Consider the following 27,870-nt stretch of genomic DNA (forward strand, 5'->3'; position numbering starts at 1 on the left):
ACCATGATACTACCACCACTGTGTTTCACGGTTGGGATGAGGTTCTTATGTTGGAATGCAGTGTTTGGTTTTCACCAAACATAATGTGTCTCATTTAAGCCAAAAAGTTCTATTTTTGACTCATCCGTCAACAGAACATTCTTCCAGTAGTCTTCTGGCTCATCCAGGTGGTCTTTAGCAAACTTTAAAATGGGCAACAATGTTCTTCTTGGAGAGTAATGGCTTCCTCCTTGCTATCCTCCCATGCACACTATTCTTGTTCAGTGTTTGCCTGATGGTGGACTCATTAGCCAGTAGTAGAGAGGCCTGCAGATCCTTAGATGTTACCTTGGCGTTCTTTTTGATGTCCTGGAATATTATACATCTTGCTACTGGAGTGATTTTTGTTGGACGATCACTCCTGGGGAGAGTAACAATGGTGTTGAATTTTATCAATTTGTACACTATCTGCCTGACAGTGGATTGGTGAAGCCCAAAGTCTTTAGAAATCATTTTGAAACCTTTTCCAGCCTGATGAGCAATGACAACTCCTTTTCTGAGGTCCTCAGAAATCTGCTTTGATCAAGGGATGGCACGCTTTCACAAACCTTTGTGGTCAAGACCAGACTTTGGTAGTGAAGACTTAGGTTTATGTTTTTTAAATAGGGCAGGGCCACCCAAACACCTGATTGTCATCCCATTGATTGACACTAGTGACTCTAATTATCCCCTTAACTGAACTGATAATCCTAGAGGTTCACATATTTTTTCAGACAAAGACATTAATATTGGATAATTATGATCAATAAATGAATGAATATCCTTTCGTGTGTTATTTCTTTTTATGTATTTTTATTACTTAGATGAAGATCTGATCACATTTTACGTCAAATTTATGTAGAATTTCAGAAAATTCTAAAGGGTTCACAAACTTCTAGCACCACTGTTTGTACTTATATCTATAATTAACTATAATATCTAATTATATATTATTAAATGTTTGTATTCAGCAGCAGCTGCGGCGTCCGTGGTCTCTCTCTCTGACGTCACTGGAACTGGAAAATCAGGCCATGGCATTACCTTGCTTGCTTCAGTGATGCGGTTCAGATTCACATGAATGAATGAACCTCCAGACCATCTCCAGGAAGCTTGGAAAGAGCACAGGAGGGATTGTTTCGTGCCAGCCAGCTAGCACATTATCACCTTGCAGTAGGGGGAAGAGAAACTGGATGTGGGCTGTAATTCCACTCTCCATCAGTACACATTCCCAGTAGTGACTGATGCAGCTTTAGCCAAGTAATTCCCGGTTTAAATTCCTGGTTTTAAGAGAAGAGTGTGATTTTTTTTGTGTATATGTTTCATGTTGGGTTAGCAAAAGTTTAACTAACAGCGTTCACAAAGATACTAAACTGATGATGAGGAAAAAAAAATCACCCGCTTTTTGTGCATAGTAAGTGGTGTTTATTGTCATGGAAATATACCTATCAAGGAAGCCACAAGAGAGAGTTCTCACCTGAGTAAAGTCTTTATTCCAATATTACAATATTGGGAGTCCTGCTGTCACTCTGCAGAGTGTGTCAGAGACTCAACTTGTTACAGGCAGTACAGGCTTTTTATAAAAATAGAAGAGCAGCCATCTGGAAAATAAATAGATAAATCCAGGAACCTGGAAAAGACGAGACTCAGCGTGTCTTCTCTAGAGCTCCATCTTACAACTCATTCATAGTCATTAATTAATTAATATTATGAATGCTATATTCTGTATTGCATTTAAATTGGAACGTTTTTCAAGTGCAAAAAGTGGCAATACACAGCATGTTTCCTCTATAACTCTCTATAACCCTTTATATTCACAATACAGAAAAATTCTCCCAGAGCCACACAACATTGTCCATGCCCTTCTTGTGTCTAATTTCCTGGGAATAACCCTATTACAAAAGGGAACAGTGCATCAGTCCTTGATTATGGTTAAACAGTGGAGTTTCAGTGTTTACTTTTCTGTAATCTGTGCAAAACCGTGACATCCCATCGAGGTTTGGTACCTATAAACAATGAACCTCCTTGTTTGAACTAAACCGTGCTCCAGAAAATAATGTACAGTATATCACCTTCTGCAAATCTTCTAGTTTAGCTGGATTTACACGATAACCACATTGATTAATTAGGGTGACATTACCCACATCTATATCGCTGTACAACACAAGTTTGAGTTGGAGTGTCTGTTAATAAAACAGAGTGCGTTCCAATACGTGTTCTTTTTTCTGTTTCAGCTAAATTAGGCAAATAGAAATTCAAATCAGTTAAGGATCTTGGAGTTTAATAAGTGAGCTCTTTGGTCTAAAATATTTTGCGTAACAAGACCATCCACATCTAGACAGTGTACATTAGTAAAGAACAGAGTGTGTCACTGACTCACTTAAAGGTGTAACACGTCTGTCTTCACTGTTGTGGTACAGTTTCAACATATTGATAAGCTGATCTCCAGTTACTGGCAATTGTAAAAAATTTTACTTGTTTAGAATTGTTTAACTTCAAACTTCCGTGAAGAACTTATTCATCGAGAAACCATGATAATAGTATCCGGAATCACCTTGTAAAACCGCCAGGTGGAGCTAATAAAGCTTAACGTCTCATGTACAGCATTTGATCTATCGCCAGAAAACGCCCGGTTTCGAATCACAATCACTGCCGAGGGACAATCTTTTTCCAATTAAGAATTCAAGTTGTATACTCTTTAGACTTTTAATCATTTTAAACTGTGTATAACAGCATGTTAATCATTAAACATTAAAAAGTCAACATATTTTATAAAAGCAAGATTGCTGAGTTGGACAAAAGTACACAACCTTCCACCTTCATCACAAATATTTTAATTATGCAGAAATATTTTATGCATCAAAGGCTTTATGGATGATGTTACTAATAGTATTAATAATGAATGACCTTGGACAGGCTGAAAGTTTAAATTATTACTGTGGTCCACTTTCTTCGTAACCGTCTGCATCAGTTTAACTGTTGCGTCACGAAAATACTTTATTTTTTCATTGACAAAAAGTAACACCACACTCTCTTGTTTAAACTGATTGTTTTGGTACTGCACAGACTGTTAAACCAAATGAAAAGAGCGCCTCTTTGAAGCATTTAGTTGATCCGATCATGTATACGTTTCCAATCATACAAAGTAAGTTTTGATAACTGTATAATTATATTCATATAGCTCAAATGATCACAGTAGTACACTTCCTTTGTAAATGTCTTTTTAACTCATTCCCAAGTGATTATGTATGTGGCATAATGGCTTAGGCGTTTGCCTTGCATGCTGGAGGTTGGGGGTTTGATCCCAGCAGTCACCGTGAGATTTCTTTAAAAGAAATAAACATTTGTAGCGGTGAGGCTTATTAATAAGGCAGAATTAAGTGTTTCTGAGCTTTCCCAAATTAGGCCTAATTTCTCTGTTCATCTCTGTGGTGCAGCCACAGAGAAAGAATTCATGCAAGCTGATTTAAGATGTTTTCTTGTGATAAGAAACCAGCTCCCAAAGGGGGATGCACTTAGCTAAGCCTGGCTATCATGATCAATGGTCATCCATTGGCGCCTATCTGTCTAGGGAGTGCGAGTTGGATATCTGGATTGCATTCCTAAGTGTCAGGAGTAAGTGACTCATATCTCACCTTGATCAACCAATCAGGGACTGGTAGGGCCGAGTAACCCACGTGGGACTCTGATGCCCATGGAACTTTCAGCCAATCAATGAGCTGAAGTTCCTCCAGGTAAAAACAGGCAACACAGAGATTCAACAAGATTCAGAAGGGATTCTGGAGAGGATTCTGTGGACTGTTCTAAAGGGAATTCAAAGGAGAATTCCAGGGCAGGACGGCCGAGCAGAAGGCTCCCAAGGGCAGGACATCCTCGCAGCGCGCCTCCTGACCATCCTGAGACTCAGCCCGGACAACCACGGAACGGCCAGTGTGTCCGAGTGCCAGAACTTTCCTTTGTTCTAAGAGTCTAGAGTGGAGGTTGCCAGAGAGTAACCAGCAGCAGGCCTCGTGAACAGGTCGGAACTGTGGACAGCTGAATCACTATTCAGAACTAGCTCTTCATTAGGAACGAACCGGTCCTCTTCCTGACTTGCTGGGACCCACAGTCATCTTTTCTCCTGTGCACAAACTTTGCTAGTTAAAGCCAACACTAACTAGCCGGTCAGTGAGCATCAGCAGCGCACCGTCGCAAGCCGCACAGCACAGCCTGGCACCGAGCCAGAGAGCGCGGATTGGACAGCAACAGCCTGCAACTGTTTCTTTGTGCCCGCAGGAGATCTGAATCCCCAAAGATTGGATGAGTATTCAACTTCAATGCATTACAGCTCAAGAATTCAATTGTTATCCAAACCAGTTGATATCAATTTAATTCCTAAGAGTTATGTACTTGTTTGAGTATCTAATGTAGAAGTTGTAACCAAGTTCACTTTACGAAACGGTCTTAATGAATGATATACTGAACGTATGTCCTCTTGATATGTGTAACTCTTTGTAACTGACCGAATATATCTTTTGTATTCTGATAACCCTCTCGATAAGATCTGTTAGTTTAAGGCATATTCTATGTATTAATAAATGTATCCTCGTGTATTAGTACCTGTGTGAGTGCGTTGTTTGAGTTATGTCGCATGGTTGGACTCTAAAGCCATCAAAAGAATCAACTTTGTGATTTACTGCTACAATTAATAATTGTCTCAGTAAATGCCCAAACCCTACAGAACTGGTGCCTTCAGAGAGCCACTAACATTACATATTTGGCGTCCCTGAAACGGCTATGAATCACTACATATTTGGCGTCCCTGGGTGGGCGTGGCAAGACTGAAATGAGTCAACCAAGCGAATAATTCATATAAAACGCCGCGGGTTTCATACACGACAATACAGTGTGCTGAAGGCCGAAAGGAAAAAAAAGTTCCCCTTGCTCTTTAAGCAGTGCTTGATTGTTTTGTGATCTTTTGCAATCTACCGGGTTGATTGCATACTTGATCTTGTGGTTTTCTGTGGTAAAACTGTGATTTCGTACTTAAAAGTAATACTCTTTAAGTTTAACGATGGTTGGTAAAAGGTCTGAATTCGAATCGCTATTAAGCACTCTCTCTAGCAGCGACAGGTCTGACCACGATCTCTTCCATATCTTCGTCAGCGGAGAAGCTAGAAGGATAAATCTCCATTCTCTGAGAGAGCTAGCGAAGGACATAGAGAGATTTGACCCGGCAGTGTCAGAGAATAATATCGAGAGTTATATTCAGGACCTCAGGTATAACCTGCAGTACCTGCCAAACGCCACAGAACACGAGAAAGTGTTTCTGGTCAGGAAAACTACCAGCAGAGCTGTACATGAGTGGATGGCTAGGCAGATGAAAGAAGTCTGTAATGATTTTGAGCAGCTGTGTCAAGCACTTATCGAAGAATACAGTGCGTTTATTGACCCGACTGCTGCGATAGCCGCCGCTCTTAACATTAAGCACGAGAGAGCAGAGTCCCCTCGCGAATATTACGAGAGACTTAGACGAACTTATTTTGCAGGGCGAAATGATGAGGGTTGCGAAGAGAACAGACATTTCAAGGGTTTATTCATTGCGAATCTCCACCCATCAGTCAGAAAGATGATCTTAATGCATACAGATGCACAGACCATGAAAATGACTGATATTAAGAGATTCGTGCAGAAAGCCTGGGAGTATGATGTCCAAAGTCGCTCTGAGCAAAAAGCTGTTAAAGCGACTGTGTTCGCCGTCAGAGCCAGCAGGCTTAACTCCCTCCTGCTCGAAGGAGCACAGGTTCCTGAGCTGGCTAAGCCCCGTTCCAAAGCACTCACACAGGACCGCACCCAGCGTCCTAAGTGCCATGAGAACACCGGGGGAGGGAAAGGGCTAGATAAAGCTGAACAAAAGGATTCAGTAGCCGCCCGCCTGGCCAGGCTTGAACAAGCTTTATTAAGACAGGGACAACCGCTCCCCAAGGCTGCCGGAAACGTGAATGAGCTGATACTCTCCACTGGAGGAGGCGGAGACCCGCCCCCTCTCCCTCCCTCAGTCTATCTGATTGAGCGGAAGAGTTCCTGCCTGGATAAGGTAAGCCACTCCCAAGCGAGTGCTGACTCCACCCCTGAAGTCACAGAGCAGGCAGTAAAACAGAGAGGAAAAGCAGGAAGCTTTTACCTCAAGGCTGCCATGGGAGATGTCTTACCCAGTGAGACACTGATTGACACTGAGGTTGAAAGGTGTTTGATGTCACACGGCAAGCTCAAACGGGTAGAAAAAGAAAAGGGCATGCGACTCAGAGAGGAACCTTTGGTGGATCACCAGAAAGGCAAAGTGTGGAAACAGGTCAAGGCTCCTAAGTCTTCTGTACAGAAGGAAAGGGGGGCCAAGAGGCAGACTGTGCTCACACAGTGCCCACCGAACACAGAAGCCCATGCAGAGATTCCTTCTGTTCCCTCTGGACAAGAAATAAAAATATTTTCTTGTTCCCCGAATATACAGGGAAGTTGTGTCCCGGCTGAGGTCACAACAGCCTCCCTGCCACAGGAGCGGTGCTCCAAGCAGCCGCCTGATCCACCAGGTAAAGCACACACCTTTTACATCCCTAAAGAGGAGCAGATCTCCCCACCTGGCGATGAAAAGGAGCTTTCCCTGTGCACCCTGGCACCCAAGAGGGGTCAGGAACACCACCCTGCAGTGGTGGAAGGGATCCAGATGGCAGGAGAGCAGGTTAGTGATGTAGCCCTCACCCTTAGCCCTGAGAGGTCCTCTATTAGTGAGGAACTGCTTGAGCAGCTGTCACAGGGCCACCGCCAAGTGCCCCTGGTGCAACATTCACAGGTTAGACAGGAGGTCCAGCTGGACGCTGAGACTACTGCGCTGTGGACACACCTGATCCCAGATGCCGATTCCCTCTGCTTTGACCCAGGGAACCTGCAGTCAGGTAACATTATTTCTCACAACTACCAGGTAGTGAGTGAGACTGACCTGATTGTTCCTGCCTCAACGGCAGGGTTGCCAACACACCCAGTCCCCCAGAAGGGACAGGGAATGAAAGCCAAACCGGTTTTCTTACAGCCACCAGCTCAGTCTGTCAGTCTGAGTCTGACCAACAGTGGTTCACCCAGACTGGAGCTGGATGGTAAAGTCACCCGCCTGCCAGTGCAGGACATCGCAAAGAGAGGTGTCAGAATCCCTGCCTGCACTGACATGGGCCTGGTGAGTGATAGTGAGTTCAAAGACAGTGAACTAGCTATCCCAGTGCTGGGGCAGCTCCCTGAACCCCTAGCGAGGGAAAGGGGGAGTGAGCAGGTGTCCTACACCCACGCCCAGCGAACGATTGTAAACATGCCGATAGAGGGATTCCTCAATCAGGAAGTGTGCAGGGTGGACCTGAACAGTGAGAATAGGGTAACAATCCCAGATCACTCAGGTGCTCCAGATGACCACTCAGCCGTGGGTCAGGCATGCTCCACCGCTGCACCGCCCCCTGCAGGGTTCCTAGAGCACAGGCATGAACAAATCGAAAAAGCAGATGCCCTGGAAAAGGAGGAGCAGCATCAGCAGCTGCGTCAGATCTCCCCAGATTTCCAGGATGTTGGTGCCCAAGATGCCACAGGGCATACTGAGAAAGACACCATGTACACGCTGCGCCAGCTTAGAAAGGCAACAGTCACTCAGAAGGAGATGACTGGGATCAGCCGCCCGAAAATACTTTTGGGAGGACTGATTGCTGCCACCACTGTTGCACGTTTGCTTTTTCTGGTAGGTTTGTGTGCTACTGGCACTCTCACCCTGACTGCCCCAAGAAGGCAGGTGTCAGAGAGGCCAGAGGGTAGTGACAGACTGTATCGACAGCAGCAAAAGTTGGAAAGCTTAGGGAAAACCCTACAGGCAACTTCCTATGCAACAGGGTTAAACCTTATTCCCCAAACAGTGGACATGATTGTTGGTGTTATACAGTGGGTTTATGCTTGTGTGCAACAGGCCAGAATGTTGACACAAGACCTGTTAAGGGAGTTTAGTGCCACTGTGGCCAGTCTAGCCATGGCACAATTCCCAACCCACTTGATTCCACTCTTCTCAGTAGAGGAGTATGTGACATTAACCCCATCGCTCATAGCTCACCCAGAAGGCAATCCAAGATTGAATTCGGTTCCAAGTCTTGAGATGGGTATGGCTACCAAAGCTATCCATTGGCTGTGTCTAAACGATTCACCAATGAAGGGTGTAAAGCTACTAACGAGCAGAGGGAGGTTAATGGACCCCATGAAGAGCAGGTGGGAAGTAAATGGCTGGTCAGCACACCACATTTAACTGACACTATGACTTGTGATGGGCATGATACAGCTACCGCAATGCAGCTACCTAATCAAACAGTTTTCCTGTAAGTTCCCGAGGAGGCCATAGCATGGTAACTTAACACTGTACGGTCTGGAACCAGACAATATAAGACCAAACTTGAGGTCTTGGATGCCTTCAGGTGCCACACTATTGAATTGGATAGAAATCCAAGAAACAGTAAGCCCTGAAGAGGTACAGGTAGTTAGTTTGCTTTAATGGAACAAACCTCCAAACCACCCTAGCAGATAACCAACACAGGTGTTGTGGTTTATCGGAGGGCTGGGAACAGGAACCGTTGTTATTGTAACACTACTGCCGGGTAGTTGGATCATGACTGACAGTGTACTCTGAATGCTGTACTCTCGCATCAAGATGTACTCTGGGTAGCATGAATGAGTCAAAGGTAGCATGTCAAAAGAAAGGAAGTGACTTCTCCCCAAATATCTACTACAGAGGTATCAGATATTGACAGTGAACTTCCTGATGTGTAATTCCTAGACTTAGATAATGTCTCCTACCGTGTTTATACATACTCCAGATGTTATTCATCCTGTTTGTATCCAATGCTGGTTCCGGTATGAATTCTCGAGGAGTAATGTAGACATTTAAGATTAATGTTCTAATGGCAAGGGACATCACTTAACTCTGTTTTGTTTTGAAGGCAACAATGCCTCGGGACTTCGTGGCCTTCAAAAAGGGGGGATATGTAGCGGTGAGGCTTATTAATAAGGCAGAATTAAGTGTTTCTGAGCTTTCCCAAATTAGGCCTAATTTCTCTGTTCATCTCTGTGGTGCAGCCACAGAGAAAGAATTCATGCAAGCTGATTTAAGATGTTTTCTTGTGATAAGAAACCAGCTCCCAAAGGGGGATGCACTTAGCTAAGCCTGGCTATCATGATCAATGGTCATCCATTGGCGCCTATCTGTCTAGGGAGTGCGAGTTGGATATCTGGATTGCATTCCTAAGTGTCAGGAGTAAGTGACTCATATCTCACCTTGATCAACCAATCAGGGACTGGTAGGGCCGAGTAACCCACGTGGGACTCTGATGCCCATGGAACTTTCAGCCAATCAATGAGCTGAAGTTCCTCCAGGTAAAAACAGGCAACACAGAGATTCAACAAGATTCAGAAGGGATTCTGGAGAGGATTCTGTGGACTGTTCTAAAGGGAATTCAAAGGAGAATTCCAGGGCAGGACGGCCGAGCAGAAGGCTCCCAAGGGCAGGACATCCTCGCAGCGCGCCTCCTGACCATCCTGAGACTCAGCCCGGACAACCACGGAACGGCCAGTGTGTCCGAGTGCCAGAACTTTCCTTTGTTCTAAGAGTCTAGAGTGGAGGTTGCCAGAGAGTAACCAGCAGCAGGCCTCGTGAACAGGTCGGAACTGTGGACAGCTGAATCACTATTCAGAACTAGCTCTTCATTAGGAACGAACCGGTCCTCTTCCTGACTTGCTGGGACCCACAGTCATCTTTTCTCCTGTGCACAAACTTTGCTAGTTAAAGCCAACACTAACTAGCCGGTCAGTGAGCATCAGCAGCGCACCGTCGCAAGCCGCACAGCACAGCCTGGCACCGAGCCAGAGAGCGCGGATTGGACAGCAACAGCCTGCAACTGTTTCTTTGTGCCCGCAGGAGATCTGAATCCCCAAAGATTGGATGAGTATTCAACTTCAATGCATTACAGCTCGAGAATTCAATTGTTATCCAAACCAGTTGATATCAATTTAATTCCTAAGAGTTATGTACTTGTTTGAGTATCTAATGTAGAAGTTGTAACCAAGTTCACTTTACGAAACGGTCTTAATGAATGATATACTGAACGTATGTCCTCTTGATATGTGTAACTCTTTGTAACTGACCGAATATATCTTTTGTATTCTGATAACCCTCTCGATAAGATCTGTTAGTTTAAGGCATATTCTATGTATTAATAAATGTATCCTCGTGTATTAGTACCTGTGTGAGTGCGTTGTTTGAGTTATGTCGCATGGTTGGACTCTAAAGCCATCAAAAGAATCAACTTTGTGATTTACTGCTACAATTAATAATTGTCTCAGTAAATGCCCAAACCCTACAGAACTGGTGCCTTCAGAGAGCCACTAACATTACATATTTGGCGTCCCTGAAACGGCTATGAGTCACTACAAATTTTTTGAAAAACTAAAATAGCTAATATTATTAACACTACATAGACATTTATAATATTTATAAATATCACAACATGTTCTAAGCTAAGTGATTTATGAATAACAATGAATAATTTCAAACTACTACTGTACTGCCACTACAGTATAGCTTGTGGGAAATACATTTATTTGACCTGCAGCAAAGTTTTAACTAATTCAGAGAGCCCTACATTACAAACTCCAAGCATTTCATTTTGCTGCTACAACATTGACAGCAATGTACTTAAAAGAAACATGTCAGACAGGCAGAGGGTAGGGGGAGGGGTGAAACTGTTACCTGTCCTGGATAAAGCGGTTAGAAAATAGGTGGATTTACGCCTGTAAAAAGCGTTCCAATTTTAATGTGATATGGAAGATATTATTCATCATAAATTACCTTGGACGGTCTGTAAACTGAAAATTTATAGAGGAGACATCTATAAATTGTGTCTTTTCTTGCCAGGTTGGAATTAACTTTTACATACCAGTATATCCAATTGCAGCTACCTTATGTAAAGCAGCTCCGTACTTCTCACAAAGGCTAGGACTGTCAACACCCCACTGTGTAATGGAATAGAATAGAACAGAACAGTTCTGGGGGTTGGGAAGGAATTTTTAGTTTCATGGAATGTTGTCATTGTTAAGGAACAAGTAATAGGTTTATTTCATGACGATAAGAGAAGAGAGAAAACACAACTTTTCGGCTGTGAATCCTTCTTCAGCTTTTTGCAAACATTCCCGATACATAACCACGTTATGTACTCTACATTGTTCTATTTTATACTGTGACAGGAGAACACACACTGTATTAATTATTTGTTGCTGCTGGGCTTCAAGCCTTGAGTCACCTACTTACTTCTTCGACTAGCTTGCAGAGAAAGTCATTGCCCTGCTTTTTGTCTGTCACTTAAGAAAAAGGTAAATGCAGAACATGTTATTTATTACAGTGTATTTATTTTAGGGCTTTACATTTATGTTTACAATGGAGAGTCCCCATTACCCCCCAGCGGGCCAGTAGCTGAGAAGATATTTTCATACTATTTTCATTTATTTTTTATTAAAATTGTAAACACATGTTTAATTAAATGCTTTAATTGATACACAATCTGACAATGCAAGACAAAACAAAAGCATCTGTGAAATCACATTCCCGAATGTCCCCCACTGCGCTCAACAATCTTAGGAAGAACACGAAACAGCCTGTTAATAAAACTGTTCAACTTTGTTCTGTCGGCTCTTCCTCCCAGAACTTGTAAATTGCTTTGATGAGTTTGCAATTGGCACACCAAAATTCTGACTGATTTAATTCCCCTCATTTAGCTGAAACGGATAAAGAAATCATGCAGTAGTTATATGTATTTGAAGGCGCTGTTTTATTTACAGACACTCCGACTCAAACCTGTGTTGTACAGTGATATAGACATGGGTAATGTCATCGCCATTAAACAATGTGCTTATCGTAATAGTATATTAATAGTATAGTGCGTAATTCTGGCTTTATGAACTCACTCTTAATGGGGTAATCCTTCAGTCATTCTCTCTGATGCAGTGCATCAGCTGGTCAGGTGACCAAGTGTGGCCCATTATTTCCCACTGCATTCTGGGGAATGTAGTTTTGACAAGAACCTCCATCTTGTCTCCATCTATCACTCTCTCACAATTCATCATGCGTGAATGAGTCAAATTAAAAATAAAACGTGTTAACAAAGAAAGTGGATTACAGTAATTATACTAGCTATATAAATACATATATAATACAAATTTTCAAATTCTAAAAAGTATGCATTTTTTTAGTACGATAACGAGCTCAAATATTCATATAAACTATTACTTTTTATGAAGTATATAAACTTAATATAGTCAGAAGGAGCACAAAAAACTATTTAACAAAACAGTATGTAACCGATTGAAAGATTTTGATGCTTAAAATATTTAGGAAAAAAGTGGAATACTGGTGTGTATTTTTTTTAAACTACCAATACCAGCCATATACAGCTTATATAATATGTTTATGTTCCTAAATTAATATCTTTTATGGCCGTCAGATGCCTTATGCTTCTCTTCCTTTTATGTTCAGCTACTAAATTTTCCCTTTAAGTGCCCCTGTCGGTCATTTTGCCAGCCAAATCACTTACTGCGGTACAACGGGGTGAACTTTGGGTAATTTCGTGTGGTACGGGGTTGTATCATGCATTTTGAATAATAATTAATCCAGATAGACAAACTCACGTGGGAGCCAATTTTGCCAGAAATGCTCCCAGTAAGTCTTTGGAGTGTGCAGTACTGTACAGTACAATATACGCTTTAAAGTTTTAAATTTAAACATACATTTTTGGCTGATTACTCATTGCTGAAATTTGGATTAAGACAAAATATAGATTTTCTCAATTTGGATGTAAACCTGAAAGAGGCAAACGCGTTCACAACATGTTATAATAGTGAACTATTATTATGTATTCAGCTATGTGAGAAACAAATCAAAAGTAATGCTCTGATTGGGATTTCAACCATCTGGGTAGAGTGCACTACTTTACCATGAGTGCTTTGTCCATTACCATTATAATGACATAGAAAAAACAAATGTCAAAATGTTTCCAAAACATCCACTTGTGATAGTTTTAGCTGCTTATTTACACGATTCCATATTAATATAACTATCAAGTGGTTTTAAATCAGTATAACTTTTTTTTACAACTTTTTCAATTACAGCAAGTGGTGTGTTCTTTGAAAATAATAAAACATTATAACTTTTTTGAAGTACAGTATATAATCTTTATAATGTTATGTTAATGTTAGAGCAAGCACATTAAAACATTTCCATAACACACTGTAAGTCACCACGTTAAAGACTTTGATACATAAAATATTTATGAAGAGAGTGGAATTCTGTTGTGTACTTTCTTATATTTAGCTACCACTACCATCTACTGTGTATGGAAGCCAGTTTCCGCCAGGGAGTAAAAAAAAACGCGCTATGGTATCTCGCAATTGTGACTTTGTATCTCAGAATTGCGACTTAATATCTCGCAATTGTGACTTTATATCTCAGAATTATGACTTAAAAACTCAGAATTGCAACTTCAAATCTCAGAATTGCGACTTCAAATCTCAGACCTGGGTTCGAGCCGATGCAGTGAGGCACGAACTAGGGTGAGACTGGCGAGGGCACAAGCCCTAGAACACAAATCCATTACAATTCTGTTTAACATGCTCTAATACACGGTTTAAAATTTATAAAAGTCTACACAGTATACAACTTAAATTCTATCATTGGAAAAAGATTGTCCCTAAGCATTGACCAAGATTTGAAACCAGGTGTTTTCTGGCGACAGCCCAAATGCTTCACATGCCATGTTAAGCTTTCACTGCTCTACCTGGCGGTTTTACAAAGTAGTGCACTCCCACAAGTATTTTTAAAAAGGTGCGGTAAACCCACAGCACCTGAACCACAAAGTACTGCATTATTCCCTGCGCATTCTGAATGGACGAATCTGCACATTTAAGTTTGTTGTATTTTGCTGGTTTATGCACTTTTTTGAAAATGTAGGTCTTGTTTTGGTGTGCCGTGCATTTTCCTGGCATGGTTTGGGTGCACTCATTTCTTATTCCCTTAGAAGACATTAATGACAATGGTTACTTCATGGTACTGAGTGATAATGTCCACATCCACAGAGTACATGTGCTTGCCCAATAGTTTGATGACTATGACACAGATAACATATGGTATCCCTATGACATTACCTTCTCACTCACCAGATCTGAATCAAGTCGGTCAATTAAGAAGAGATAAATGTTTTTAAAGTTTTGTTTTTCTTTTTTGTATGCTTAAGATGAATGCGATTATTTAATAAAAGGACAAGAAACTCTCACAAAGCTCCAGTTAAATTTTACCAAGTGAATAATCACAGACGTGTATCTGCCTAGCAAACTACATACTATCAATTGATTGTTAACCTTTAGAGACTTTCCTGCAAATTATGTTGCTTGGATTGGAACCTTTAAAGCTGAATATAAGACAAGCTAAGAAAAAACACATTTCACACACATGTTTTTATTGTGCCCAAGTTGAAATCGTACTATTATTTTCTGGTTTTACTTCCCATTTCAGGCTATGAGAAGACAGAAGACACTTCAGAAAAAACATCTTTAGCAGACCAAGAAGACAGGAGATTGATATTTATTAACCAACCCCAGTTAACTAAATTCTGCAGCAATCATGTCAGGTAAGCTATGAACTGTTATGCAATTAAATATGTTAAAGATCTTTTCAGGAAGAGTTCGCCTTGTTCAGCATCACTTTGATGTCCTGTTTAAAGTATCCCATTTCACATACAGCTGGGCTATACTGATATATTCAGATTTGAACTGTAGACTGAAACAAGAAAGCTAGATCAAATATTATATTGCACCTGTTCTAGTACTGTATCTTTTGGTGTGCAGTTTATCAGATATATCTTATTCACCCTATCTTTGAGATACTAACTGGTCTACTTACTGGTGAGCATACAAGTCCCCATCCATCATTATTGAAAACTGAGTACTTAAAGCATAAGTGAACACTAAGATGCTAAAGGACAGTTTACATTTGTAGTGATAAGTACAGTAATAGGGGACTTTGGGAAACCATGTTTCCCTATCCCCAAATTGAGTGTTTAATTCTTTGAATGGAACACTAATATATTGCACATTGAGACAGTTTTCCAGGAGATGACACAGAGAGGAGTGAATTTGCAAGTAAATGCATATTTTAAAATCCACAGTGCTGCTGGGCAGGGTATCAATAGTTTGTATCACACATCCATGTCAGAGCCGTGCTGGGCAGTTATTTTTTTTGTTTTTAAGAGAAAATCAGAAATCATTATTTGTGCTGTTTTTAGGAGGCACAGCTTCGCTCAGCTGTCACAGGCTGCTACCAAAAACCAAATAAGATTCACTGCAATTGATTATCGGCTGCCAAGCTTATGGATTTCAAACTATTCTATAACCATGCAATCAAGTCAAATGATTATAAAAACTAATTATATCAACCACTCATGGCAACAAAAAAACCCAACAAATGCAGATATAAAAATGTATTAGATTATAATAGTGGCTTTAAAAAATTAATATTTAAAAGCAAGTATACATGTAAAAAATATAGTAGCGATCTGTGTTTAAGGGCATCTTTAAATTCCCTTACTCTTTCCGAGCATCCTGAACATTGTTGGTTTAGAAGTCAAGTACTGCTAAAACTGGTTTTCATTCAGTAACTCTACACTACGGGGGTTCATCCATGTTATTACTACAGTTATTATGAATATCAATGTAATATTTACTATATTGTGATATATGAAATGAATAGAATTATTAATATAGTAAAAATTATTGATGTTATAATTGCTTTGTAGAGGAAGTGAAACCACACACTAAAACAGCATATTATAATTAAAAAATGTGTTGTCATAATTATTGAACTGTTTTGGGAAAGTGTGGTTACTGCTTCTCAAAAAGAATGGCTGCAGCTCATTACAGAACTGGAAAAAACCCTGAAAAGCAAAGTGCAGACAATAATTGAAACGATTTTAGTATTTTCATAAAATGCTCTCTTTTTATACATTTCTGTTCTTTGTTCCTGCATTTCTGTACTGTATACTTAAAAACAATAACAAAACTTCTAGGGAAAAAATCAACACATTGTTTACTATATTACAACGAGAAGGGGCAGTAAGGAAAATTCCTCAGTAACTTTACGAAACATGTTACCAAAATTTTGGATTTTTGGATTCATGAAGCAAAATCTAATTGTTTCTGGTTTAAGCAACACATCCACATTTTTAGATTAAACAATTAAGCATCTGTTAACTAAGATGTCACAAAAAGTATTGCGGTACAATACAATTTGTGCAAATTAGATAATATTCCTCATTTTGTGTAATACAAACCAAACAAAACATATGCAATTAAATTATTATTTTAGATAAATAAATATATAAGCTCCTGTGCAAAAGCATATGAGAAAAAAACATTTTCCCATTTGAGGGGATATGTAATTAAGAAGTTAATCAATCAGAGAAGGAACAGATAATATCAATATAACACGAGAAAAACCCAGTAGAAACTACTTTGAAAAACTGATTGTGAAGCTGCCCAAAACACCTACATCTCTCCCAGAGAAATCCAAGATTTTGCTTCCTTGGGTCCTGCAGGTCCCACCCAGCCATGATGGTTTATAAGTACTTATTATATTTATGTTTCTTCAAGTATATGGTGTTTATTGTTTTTAATTTGAACCTTCATGGGAAAGTTCATGGGAAATGTAGTTAAAACAAGCACGTTAAGTCTTTCCAAACATAATGACAGAAAGTATTCATGGGAAACACTGCTGTCAGCATGTCAAGACTTTTCCAAAGTCACCACAGTAAGTGATCTATATTAAAGAATTTGATGCTTGATTTTGGATGGTTATTTTAGCTACCAAAATGTACCTTTATTACATGACTCCATATTAAATATTAAATTAAAGAAATGGATCTAAAGTTTCACTGACATCTAACACACCAAAAGTGTCACATACAGATGCAGCCATTCAAAGCGTGGGGTATTTCGCGGTACACCCCGATGGGCGTGTCGCATGAAAACGCAGTATCACACGGTGTAACGCGTCATTTGACGTCATGCCGGAAAGTATCCGGAATCACCTTGTAAAACTGCCAATAAAGCTTAACCTCTCATGTACAGCATTTGAGCTTTTAAATTTAAACTGTGTATTACAGCATGTTAATCATCAGTCAAGTTGGTATATTTTATGAAAGCAAGATTGCTCAGTTGGTCAAAAGTACACAACCTAACTTTATCATAAATATTTTAATTATGCAGAAATATTTTATGCATCAAAGCCTTTACCGAAGATATTACTAAGAGTATTAATAATGAATGACTTTGGACAAGCTGTAAACTCAAAGTATTACGCTGGTCCACATTCTTTCTAACCGTCATTTTAAACTAAAATACTTTTATTCTTTTCTTTGACAAACACCACAGCACTTCGTTGATCTAACTAAGGAGGACAGGACATTAGTTAGCCAATATGATAAAGGAATAAATGACTTTATTTGCTCCTTTCTTTAGCACATTCGTACAAGCACTTGGAATCTGTCCTACTTTGTCAGGCATTTTCTTTTACTGTAATGTTCATAAAAACTCCCTTGCTTTTAACAGAGCATTTCATAATTTCTAACAACAAAAATTATTTAAACTGCGACACTTAAGATTCAACCAGAGCTCAAAATATCACAAGGATCCTCAAGAGCACAACGTTTTAAATGATACTTGTACCAGATACATGAGAATCCAAGCTTTTTTATCTATGCTTTCTTATCTACGCTAAGAAGTAGTCTTTAAAATTTGTCACACAGTAAAAAGTCAAATTTCAGGGGCGTCCGTATACCAGAGATTATGGTACCGCTTCAGAAGGGTGTCAGCCAGTCAGATTCCAGGACCGGAATTATCTGCTTTATAATAGGCTGGGCAAACGATTTTTAAATTTTTTAAAAAATAAATAAATAATGAGATATAATGATGTGTTCCTGCTTAACTTAGACATTGCACGACTTTAAAACATAGAAAAACAGGTTTCGAGAGTTAAAAACCACTTTTTATGCGCGAAAAATTGGTGATTTTTCTTCCTCGTGATCAGCTCAGAATCTTTGTGTACGCTGTAAGGTTTTTACTTCTTAATTAAACGTTTAAAATACACGAATTTCATAAAGACAACACACGTTTCGAAGAGAAAAAATCCCATTCTTTTCTCTTCCTGGTGTGTGAAACTGATCAGCAGGTCTTTTTTTCCCAATCAGAGGCTCTGAAAATAGCGTACCGCCCACTGCGCTCCGTCAGAGAGGGGCGCGGCACCGAGAGAGGGAGGAGGCGCGGAGCTCAGCAGCACAGAACGAACGTTCTACTGCCTGGAGCGCTTATGGCAGCGATCGCGTCTGCATTTATAACTTAGTTTTTAAAATTAATCAAGCAATATGAACCATCTCATTTTACTTTTAAGTCACTTAATTATCATTAAGCACAGCTTTCTCACCACCTAGACTACTTTTTGATACCATCCTTAGACAAAGCAGAAACGTCTTGTTCTGTCTAATGACATTACAAGTGGAAAGATTACAGATTTTAATCGTCTTTAATTTTGTTACGTTATACATCCATACAAACACCACAAAACTATTCTCGATTGTATTTCTGAATGGTATGTTACACTTAGTTCACTGTTTTAAATACATCTACAAGAAAGTTAGGTGTTAGCATAAACTATTAGCAATCAATATTAAATTTAGCACTGTAATAATTTGTTGCACTTTCCCCCGCATCTTGTAAAAATATATTTTCATTGTTCAAATATACATTAAATCTGACTATCATATAATAAGTTAAATACAAACTAAAGAAAAAATAGGGTTAAATATAATTCAAAATATTTTGCTAACAATGTTAACTGTTTATGAATAATAAAATGTATTAACTAAGGAGTAGGATGGCACAGTTGTTAGTATGCTTTTTGTTTTGTTTCTTTTTCATAAATACAACAGTAGTACCTGATGTCTCAGTGGCTTTCAAAATTAAATTTTGCATGCAAACCTGTGAACTAGAAAGATAACTAAGATATCCATCCATTTATAATGGTGGCAAAGTGGTTAGCATTGCTATCTTGGAGCACTGGGGTCCCAGGTCCCATCCTGTGTGTGTGGGGTTTGCATGTTCTCTCTGGGTTACATGGTTTTTCTCCATATGTGTGATATGACTCCCTCTCGCACTCCAAAACATACTGGTAAGTTAATTGGTTTATGGGAAAACTGGCCCTGGTGTGTGTGTGTTTGTGTCTGTCTGTCCTGTGATGGACTGGCGCTATGTCCAGGGTGTATTCTGCCTTGTGTCCGTTGCTTACTGGGATAGGCTTCAAATCCTCTGTACTGGATAAAGAGATTAGAAATGGATGGAAGTAAAGGCACTGTGTGGATTGAACTATACACAGTGTTAGAAACCCACTATGAAATGGCAGCATCTCACTGAGAAAATATTTTATAGTGCTGGCTTAAGTAAACAGCCGCCTTTCCACCTCTCTTGCACATCAGTATCCATACCTAGTTATTTAAACAAATTGCCTCTAATTATAAACATCTTAATATGCTGGCTCTGTGGATCCGCATCAGCGATGTTTGCCCATTCCTTCAATTCATGTGCATCCAACACACAGTTCAATGCTAGCAACTACACAAAATCTAAAATACAATCCTCATTTCAGTATCTATGTAAACATACAGTCTGTTAACTTCATCATCTTCATCAAAAGTATGCCTAACCCCATTAGGAAGTGTTCTTGTTATCAGTGTATTCCTCAGCTATCCCAAAATTATCTTCTTACCAACATCTCTAGTTTTTTATCCTGCAATAACTCAGCCAACACTTAAATCTCGAAAAGCTGCTTGTATTCATTTCTTTAAATCACAAATATCATGTGTAAATACTGTCCATATAATACTCTGCATTGTGGAATAATAGTTTATTTTAAAGGGAACTAGAGAAACTAAGAACTAGAGAAATCAAGAAAGGCTTTTTTTTCTAGAATTAATAAATGCACATCCTGTTCACTGGGGAAATTAAATCCACACTGAGCAATCTTCAATATGTTCAGAATATGACAGCGAGAATCCTATCAGGGATGCATTACACCTGTTTTCAAGTCCTTGCATTGGTTACCTATCAGGTTTCGAGTCAACTTCAAAATCCTCATCCTCATTCAGTACCTACAGTATATGGCTTATTATCTGTCTACTCCCCACCTTTGTCCGTCTGACTCTGGTCTTCTAGCTGTCCTCAAGAACATCTACATTCTGTGGGTGACGGGGTCTTCTCTAGCTGCACCCCAGAGCTCTCAATTTGTATTCCCAGTGATATCAGTCACGTACCCTGAGTGCATTTAAATCTAACCTCAGAACCTTTCTTTTCAGAAGACTTAGTGTCTGTATCTGCTTCATTTTCTAATTTTGGTAGCACCTCTAACTGCTTGTCTTTCTTATATGTATTTACTTTGTAATCTGTGGTCCTTTTATCTGTTTTTATATCTACTGTATTGCTTTGAGATGCCACTTTTAAAGGTGATATATAAAATAAAGTTTTTTATTATTGTTATAGAGAAACATGATCAGTTTTCCCTGGTCCAGATAAAAAGATCTAAAGCATACTAGTTTGTCACTCTTCTCATTCCCTTTGCTAAATAACTTTTCATACTAATCTGATCAATCTAACTGCCTGTTTTCTGTGCTTTCTCTATCCTGCTAGATTTGCAATTATTCTGAACATTTTCTTCTTGAAATAACTCATTTCTAAATACCTTTTTTCACTGTTAACATCTTGCAGCAAAGCTGCGACAAAATATACACTTAGCACAGTTCATCCTGCTACCAACATTGAATAACAAAATCTTAAGATTTCTATATTTATGTCTTTATTTAGTGATTTCATTAGTGACAAAGGCTAAACTTTCTTGGAAAAATGTCTTTTATGTGTTGCAGAAAAAACTGACTTGCTTTAACAAAGTATGTTTACAAATCCTTTCACCTGGCAATCTACCTGAATGCCCAACTATCTGAGAAGCCCTCCATGAAACCATGGTTGCTATTAATTCATTTAGGGCTTATTGACAGAATTGCTGTTTTTTATGCATGCTAATTTTCTGATTCCTCACTCTGTTTCATGTTTATAGATAAGACTTTATTGATCGTGAAGGGAAATTGATGTACATGATGAACATGTTTGCATGTTCTTTTGTAACATACACCTTTTTGTGATTTTTTTTTTATATCTAAGCAAGTGTTCCTGCATCCCTCTTCTGCACTTTAGTCATGGCTTTTTTTCTGTTTGCTTATTTCAAAGCAACACCTGCTCCATTTCTAAAACTTTTTACTCATGTGCATTTTTGTATTTTTTACACCTCTAGCACTTTAACATCCTGAATTTTCATTTGCCTTAATTTGTAGAATGAACTTGAGTTTTAGCCTAAAGAAGTTTTCATTATCTTTTGTTTCTTGTCCTACAACTGTTATTATTGATCACCGAATTATTGTTCTTGACATGACTTCATTCAGCCTTTCCTGAACGTCTATGACAGGCAGAGAGAGTGCTGTTTCTGGTGCGATCTTTTGCAGCTGACATTTCACTGTTTTAAACGAACAAGAAATTAGATTGCTCATAGATCACTTATCCTATATAAACACAGCGTAATTGCCCTCCGAAAATCCTCTTTTTCTTGTTCGTTTTAGAGACCTTGATCGAAACTGATTTTAGATGTCAGAAAGGATTTCTTTTCTCTGTATTTCCTACATTGCTTTGTCGAGATTTTAACTTTATATCTAACTTTATATCTAGGCTCAGATTTCAACTATAAATCGTACAGTAATTAATAGCAGTAAATACTGATGTTTTGCGCCCTCTTACCACAAAAATATATATGTTTTGTAGCTGGGATGAACTTTATTTCGTACGCGTAGCTACTGCGATTCGGACACGGACGGTTAAACATGGCGGCAAATCAGACACCCAGAGAGGGGGGTGGGGGGGGCGTCTTCTCGCCTCCATAACTAAAATGCCAAATAGGAGTGGCTTAAGCGACATACACAGTCGTGTAACTGACAGTTTGAGGTAGCCTATCGTGTAAATTTCGCTTTGTTGCTGATAGGTTAAGCTTTCGAAACTCTGCCCCAAAGTCATGTGACTGATTTTTCGCCCTGTTTCGTTGGTTAAACGCAATGATCACAAGCACCACCATGGTAACTGGGATGTGTAGTTTTTAATTCCGTTTGAATTATAACTGTACGTACTGTCTTCGTATTTGGCCAGGGCTTTAAAGAGAGGGCGCGCCAAAAATTTTCGGTGCCGTCGTCTCCGCTTTAAAGGTACCCCCGTCGCGGAAGAATTCGATCTCGGGACGTTTGCCCAGCGTATTTATAATCGAGAATATGTAATCACAGATCTAAATAAATTAATAATGATATTAATTTAAGGATCTAAATATCTATATCTATGTATCAATATAGCTGGTAGTATTACTGTATTTCACTTTCTTTGTAAACACGTTTTGTTAACACGCGAATCGCAGGTGGATTCTGTTTTTTGGTCTGTTATGGTCTGTAGCTCAAATCCTGCTTAACTAAAAATTAGACCCAAGAAGAGTATTATTGGACAATGTTGTGAGGCTCTGGCGGAATTTCTCTGCAAACTGAACAGTTATAGAAGAGACAGATTGTGTATTGCTTCTTTTGACACTTGTAAAAAAACATTCCAATGTTAATGTGACACGGAAGATAATGTGGTGTATTGGTCATTAGTGAAAATATTTAATCATTTAATCTCTTTATTTTTAATCCGCTTAGTATTGAATATTTATATGGAATTTTACCATTAAAGGGAAATTTTAGTAGCTAAGCATAAAATGCAGAGGAGCATAATGAAGGTCATAAAGGTCATAAACGATATTAGTTTAGGAACATAAACATATTATGTAAACTGTATGTTGCTATTATTGGTATTTTAAAGAAAAAATACACACCAATACTCAATTTCTCCCACAGTATATTGACAGTACTTACAGTAGTACTTCTCACGTTAAGAAAGCTAGGTGTTAGCATAAACTATTAGTAATCAATAATATTTAATTTAGCACTGTAATAAATTGTGCTAATAATAAATTCTGTTCTACTCTGAGAATGTAGGGGGGAGGAAGAATGCCCGTAGTCTTTTCACTGATAAACTTGTGTCAAGCTGTCAACAAAAACCAGCTGTCAAAAAAAAGTTTTTTTTTCAAAAGTCAATTGTGTGTCCATAATATTGCTATTTTGATATTGCTAATTGCTATTGCTACTGAGTCTCTGTGTCTACAGTACATTGTGAACCAACCGGCTTCACAGGTATTTTCAACCCCCAGCCACTGTTGTTTCATCGGTTGTTATCCTGTAAAGCGCTTTGAGGGGCCACCTTTAAAGGCGCTATATAAAATAAAGTTTAATATTATTATTATTAGTATTGTTGTTATTATTATTATTATTATTGTTATTATTAATATTGATCATATTTTTCCTCCCAGGACTTGTAAATTGTTGTTATTGTTCTTGTTATCCTGTAAAGCGCTTTGAGAAGCATACTGTCCAACTTATCAGGTGCATTCTCTTGTAAAATAATAAGTAGAGCTTTGGGCTTATTAGTGCTCCACTTACAGCAACCCAATGTAAATACATTTTGTCTCCAAATCCACCACCACTTGTATGAATCATAGCCCTGCCAAACGATGCAAATTCCGCTGCAATGGTTGTGTGCAGGAATTATTCAGTATGGCATCTCCATGTTCAAGTAAACACTGCTCTGTGTGCAAATGAAATAGTTCCCTGGTTCCGCACCCCTTGGTCTCTCTCTCTCTCTCTCTCTCTCTCTCTCTCTCTCTCTCTCTCTCTCTCTCTCTCGAGCCCGCACTCTTGGCGGGCTTGTCTTGTGTCTCTCTCTCGTCTGGTTGCGGGAGTGCTGCTGGCGGGTGGTGACGGAGAAGAAATAAACACACCCAAATTCATTACATTGGTGTCAGAAGCGGGAGGATGGACAGTGAATGGCGGATGATGTCAGACTCGGAGAACTGCCGGTTCCCCCCAGCCCCGGGGATTCTGGAGGCCGTCGGCCAAACTACCCACTTGCTGCAACCAGTCCAACCCCAGGATACAGTCCTCGCGGACTGGGGCAAGATAGAAGGGGTGTTTCACCCTCGCAGCCCCAAAGTGCACGGTGAGCGCCCTGGGGGTCAGGCTGCCTCGGTGCCTAGCAGGACACCAGGCCGCAGCAGGGTGAGGGTCGAACCAGTGTCGACGAGGGCCTGGCAGGGTCTGCCCTCGATGAGGCAGGGAAGAAATAAGCCCCGGCCGTGGCCAACCCTTCCCACAGCAGGCAGGGTGAAGCACTCTTTCTGGCTTTCCGGAGCGGGGATAGCGTCACTCAAGGGCGTCCTTCCCCCCTTTAGGCCGCCCCGCTCCCGTTTCCCAACGGCCTGCGGAGTCCCGGGGATCCAGCGCCTGGCACTCCCGGGTGATGTGCCCCCTCTCCCCACAGCGGTGGCAGATGACCAGCTGTTTGTCGCTCCCCCAGCTTCGCCGCGCTGGCCGTCTCCTCCTCCCCTTCTGATTCCCCGTGCGCCCCTCTGTTGGTGCCCACCGGTCTCCTCGAATACGCCATCAGCCTGCTCAGCCAGAGCAAGGCCCTGCTCCAAGGGGAACGGTGCGGCCAGCATCACGTGGCGCTGCACCTCAGTTGGCACCAGGGCCCAGAGAAATGCCTGAAGCTCCATCTCCCGGTGGGCGTCCTCCAGGAGAGTAGGGTAACCCTGGCGGGCTAAGTAGACCACGTCTGCGGCGACTGGACCCAGTGGCTCTCCCGCTAGGCAGAAGCGTTGGGCCAACCTTGCCCGCAGCAGTCACGGCGCCTCCCCTTTCCTGCCAAAACGCCTCCGGAGGGCCGTCGCCAACACCGCGTAGTTGTACCGCTGGTCCCAGGGTACATCCAGCAATGCCTGGCAGGCCTTCCCCTCCAGGACGGCGGTGAGGTAGCCCACCATCCCCACCTGAGACCAGCCGTTTGCCCAGGCCGCCATCTGGAACTGGGCATCAAACATTTGCCATGGGATCTCTCATTATAATGGCTCGGTCTCACCAGCGCAGGCTGGAGCAGGGGTGGCGGGCTGGACCCCGCTGGTCTGGCTTCTCCTTCCTGCCACACGGCCTGAGGCGACCCGGGAAATGGCCCCCCTTCCGCTGAGTAGGTCACTGTGGGGTAGCCCTGATAAGGGCTGTGGCCACTGGCGGCGCTGAGGGGTCGTTCCGGCCCCTGGTGGCTGCTGCTCGCCCCCAAAAGGCACTTTAGGGGTCAGTTGGCTACTGGGGGAGCCGGCGCTTCCCTGACTCCGATATCAACGGCCGTTCACTGTCCATCCTCCCGCTTCTGACACCAATGTAATGAATTTGGGTTAGTTGAGGACGAACACAGAGACTCAAACTTGTGGAGTTAAAAACTGCGTTTTATTTCTTCTCCATCACCACCTACCAGCAGCAATCCCGTGCCCAGACGAGAGAGAGACACAAGACAAGCCCGCCAAGAGCGTGGGCCCTAGAGAGATGGAGAGAGACAGCGAGAGAGAGAGAGAGAGAGAGAGAGAGAGAGAGAGAGAGAGAGAGAGAGAGAGACACCAAGGGGTGCGGAACCAGGGAACTATTTACATGGAAAATGTGCGATCTCTCCAGATTGTACGCCAGTTTCACTGTTACCTGGATACCTCTTGGGGGATATCCTCTATATCCTTTTGGGGGGAATATCCTCTAGTGGGATATTCTAACAACAAGTGATTATAAGACGATCTGTCAAAGTGCAATGCAATACAATATGCTGGACAGTATGCGCTTTACAGGATAACAACAATAACAACAACAATTTTACAAGTCCTGGGAGGAAGAATATCATCAATATTAATAATAATAATAAACTTTATTTTATATAGCGCCTTTAAAGGTGGCTTTTTTTAAAAAAAAAACTTTTTTTTAAATGCATTTGCATTTGCACACAGAGCAGTGTTTACTTGAACATGGAGATGCCATACTGAATAATTCCTGCACACAACCATTGCAGCGGAATTTGCATCGTTTGGCAGGGCTATGATTCATACAAGTGGTGGTGGATTTGGAGACAAAATGTATTTCCTTTGGGTTGCTGTAAGTGGAGCACTAATAAGCCCAAAGCTCTACTTATTATTTTACAAGAGAATGCACCTGACAAGCTGGACTGTATGCTTCTTAAAGCGCTTTACAGGATAACAACAACAATAACAACAATTTACAAGTTCTGGGATGAAAAATATGATCAATATTAATAATTATAATAATTAACTTTATTTTATATAGCGCCTTTAAAGGTGGCTCCTCAAAGCGCTTTACAGGATAGCAACTGATGAAACAACAGTGGCTGGGGGTTGAAAATACCTGTGAAACCGGTTTGTTCACAATGTACTGTAGACACAGAGTGTTACACCAACGCATTAGCACGTTAAAGCGATACAAAAAATTGTTTTGTTCCTTGATTTTCTGATCTGCAAGGCCATTTGGCTGCAGCGAATGTGAATTCTGTCTGGCATTGCCAGATTGTGAAAAAATAAAAGTATTTTAATCAAGATTCGCTTATAAAATTAACGTGAAACAAAACAAAAACTAAAAATAAGATACAATCTACAGACATTCACAACATAAACATATCTTTAAAAATTTACATATATTGTTAAATTATTACTTTAAATATATGCTTTATGTTACTGAAACAGCCAGTTAATAAAATCGTTGCAATTTTGTTCTTGTTTGGAGGTGGGGATATTCTGACAACAATTGATTTAAAGACAATCTGTCAAAGTGCAATGAAATACAATCCGTGACGGGGTTACCATTAAAGCGGAGACGACGAAAATAAAGTTTATTATTAATTTGCTGGACAGAGAGGTGAACATTATTATGCAGAAGACAAAGATAATGATTTACTTGCATTGCCAGATTGTGAATCAATAAAAATATTTAATTAAACACAGGTTTGCGATTTAAATGGAAATGGGGGTGACAGGAACTCTTAATCTAAATAAAAATAAAATAAATAAAACAGGTTTCGATAGTTAATAACCACTTTTTATGCGCGAAACACAGGTGATTTTTCTTCCTCCTGATCAGTTTAGAAATCTGTGTACGCTGTAAGGTTTTACTTCCTAATTAAACTTTTAAAATACATGTTTTGAATAGAAGCAGCATATGCTGTTTTCTTCCTGCTATGTAGAACAGATCAGCAAGTTTTTTTTATCTCCAATCAGAGGGGTGTCAGATGGTGTAAGCCAATCACCATTCTGAAGCCTACCGTAATCTCTGGTATAGGAACACCCCAGAATTATGGAAATTGAAACACTCGGTTAAAAGCAAGGGAGATTGTCCGTTATGGTGGACATAAAAACAAGAGTTTGCTGCGACGTTATTGGAAACCCAATTTTAACACAGATCGCCGGCATTATATCCTAGAAGATACAGACCGGCGCTAGACCGGGAGAATGCCTAGAGCATAAAAAATGCAGACTAACTAGGGATTGGACAGTTTCCAAGTGCTTGTACAATCGATGGAAATGTTCAAATAAATGTGCAAAAGAAGTTAAAAAATCATTTATTCCTTTATCATATTGGCTAGCTAATGTCCTCTCTTTGCGAGTTAACTGTGGCTGTGTGTCTGCGTTGCGTAGCAACGAGTGACTGTATTGTATTACTGTGT

At 40.4% G+C, this 27,870-nt stretch overlaps 1 protein-coding gene across 4 annotated transcripts in view; it reads left to right on the plus strand.

The window, feature by feature from the left end:
• The window catches only part of atp8a1 (ATPase phospholipid transporting 8A1), a 347,507-nt gene that overhangs the window by 59,070 nt on the left and 260,567 nt on the right, over window positions 1–27,870 (plus strand). For all 4 annotated transcript variants that reach the window (XM_088627575.1, XM_088627593.1, XM_088627583.1 and 1 more), the window contains exon 2: window positions 14,621–14,735. In XM_088627575.1, the coding sequence (XP_088483701.1) occupies window positions 14,621–14,735 (115 nt within the window). The remainder of the gene's footprint in view (window positions 1–14,620; window positions 14,736–27,870) is intronic.

Source organism: Lepisosteus platostomus, chromosome 1 (assembly GCF_059453375.1).
Source record: "Lepisosteus platostomus isolate fLepPlt1 chromosome 1, fLepPlt1.hap1, whole genome shotgun sequence".
Classification (NCBI taxonomy): Eukaryota; Metazoa; Chordata; class Actinopteri; order Semionotiformes; family Lepisosteidae; genus Lepisosteus; species Lepisosteus platostomus.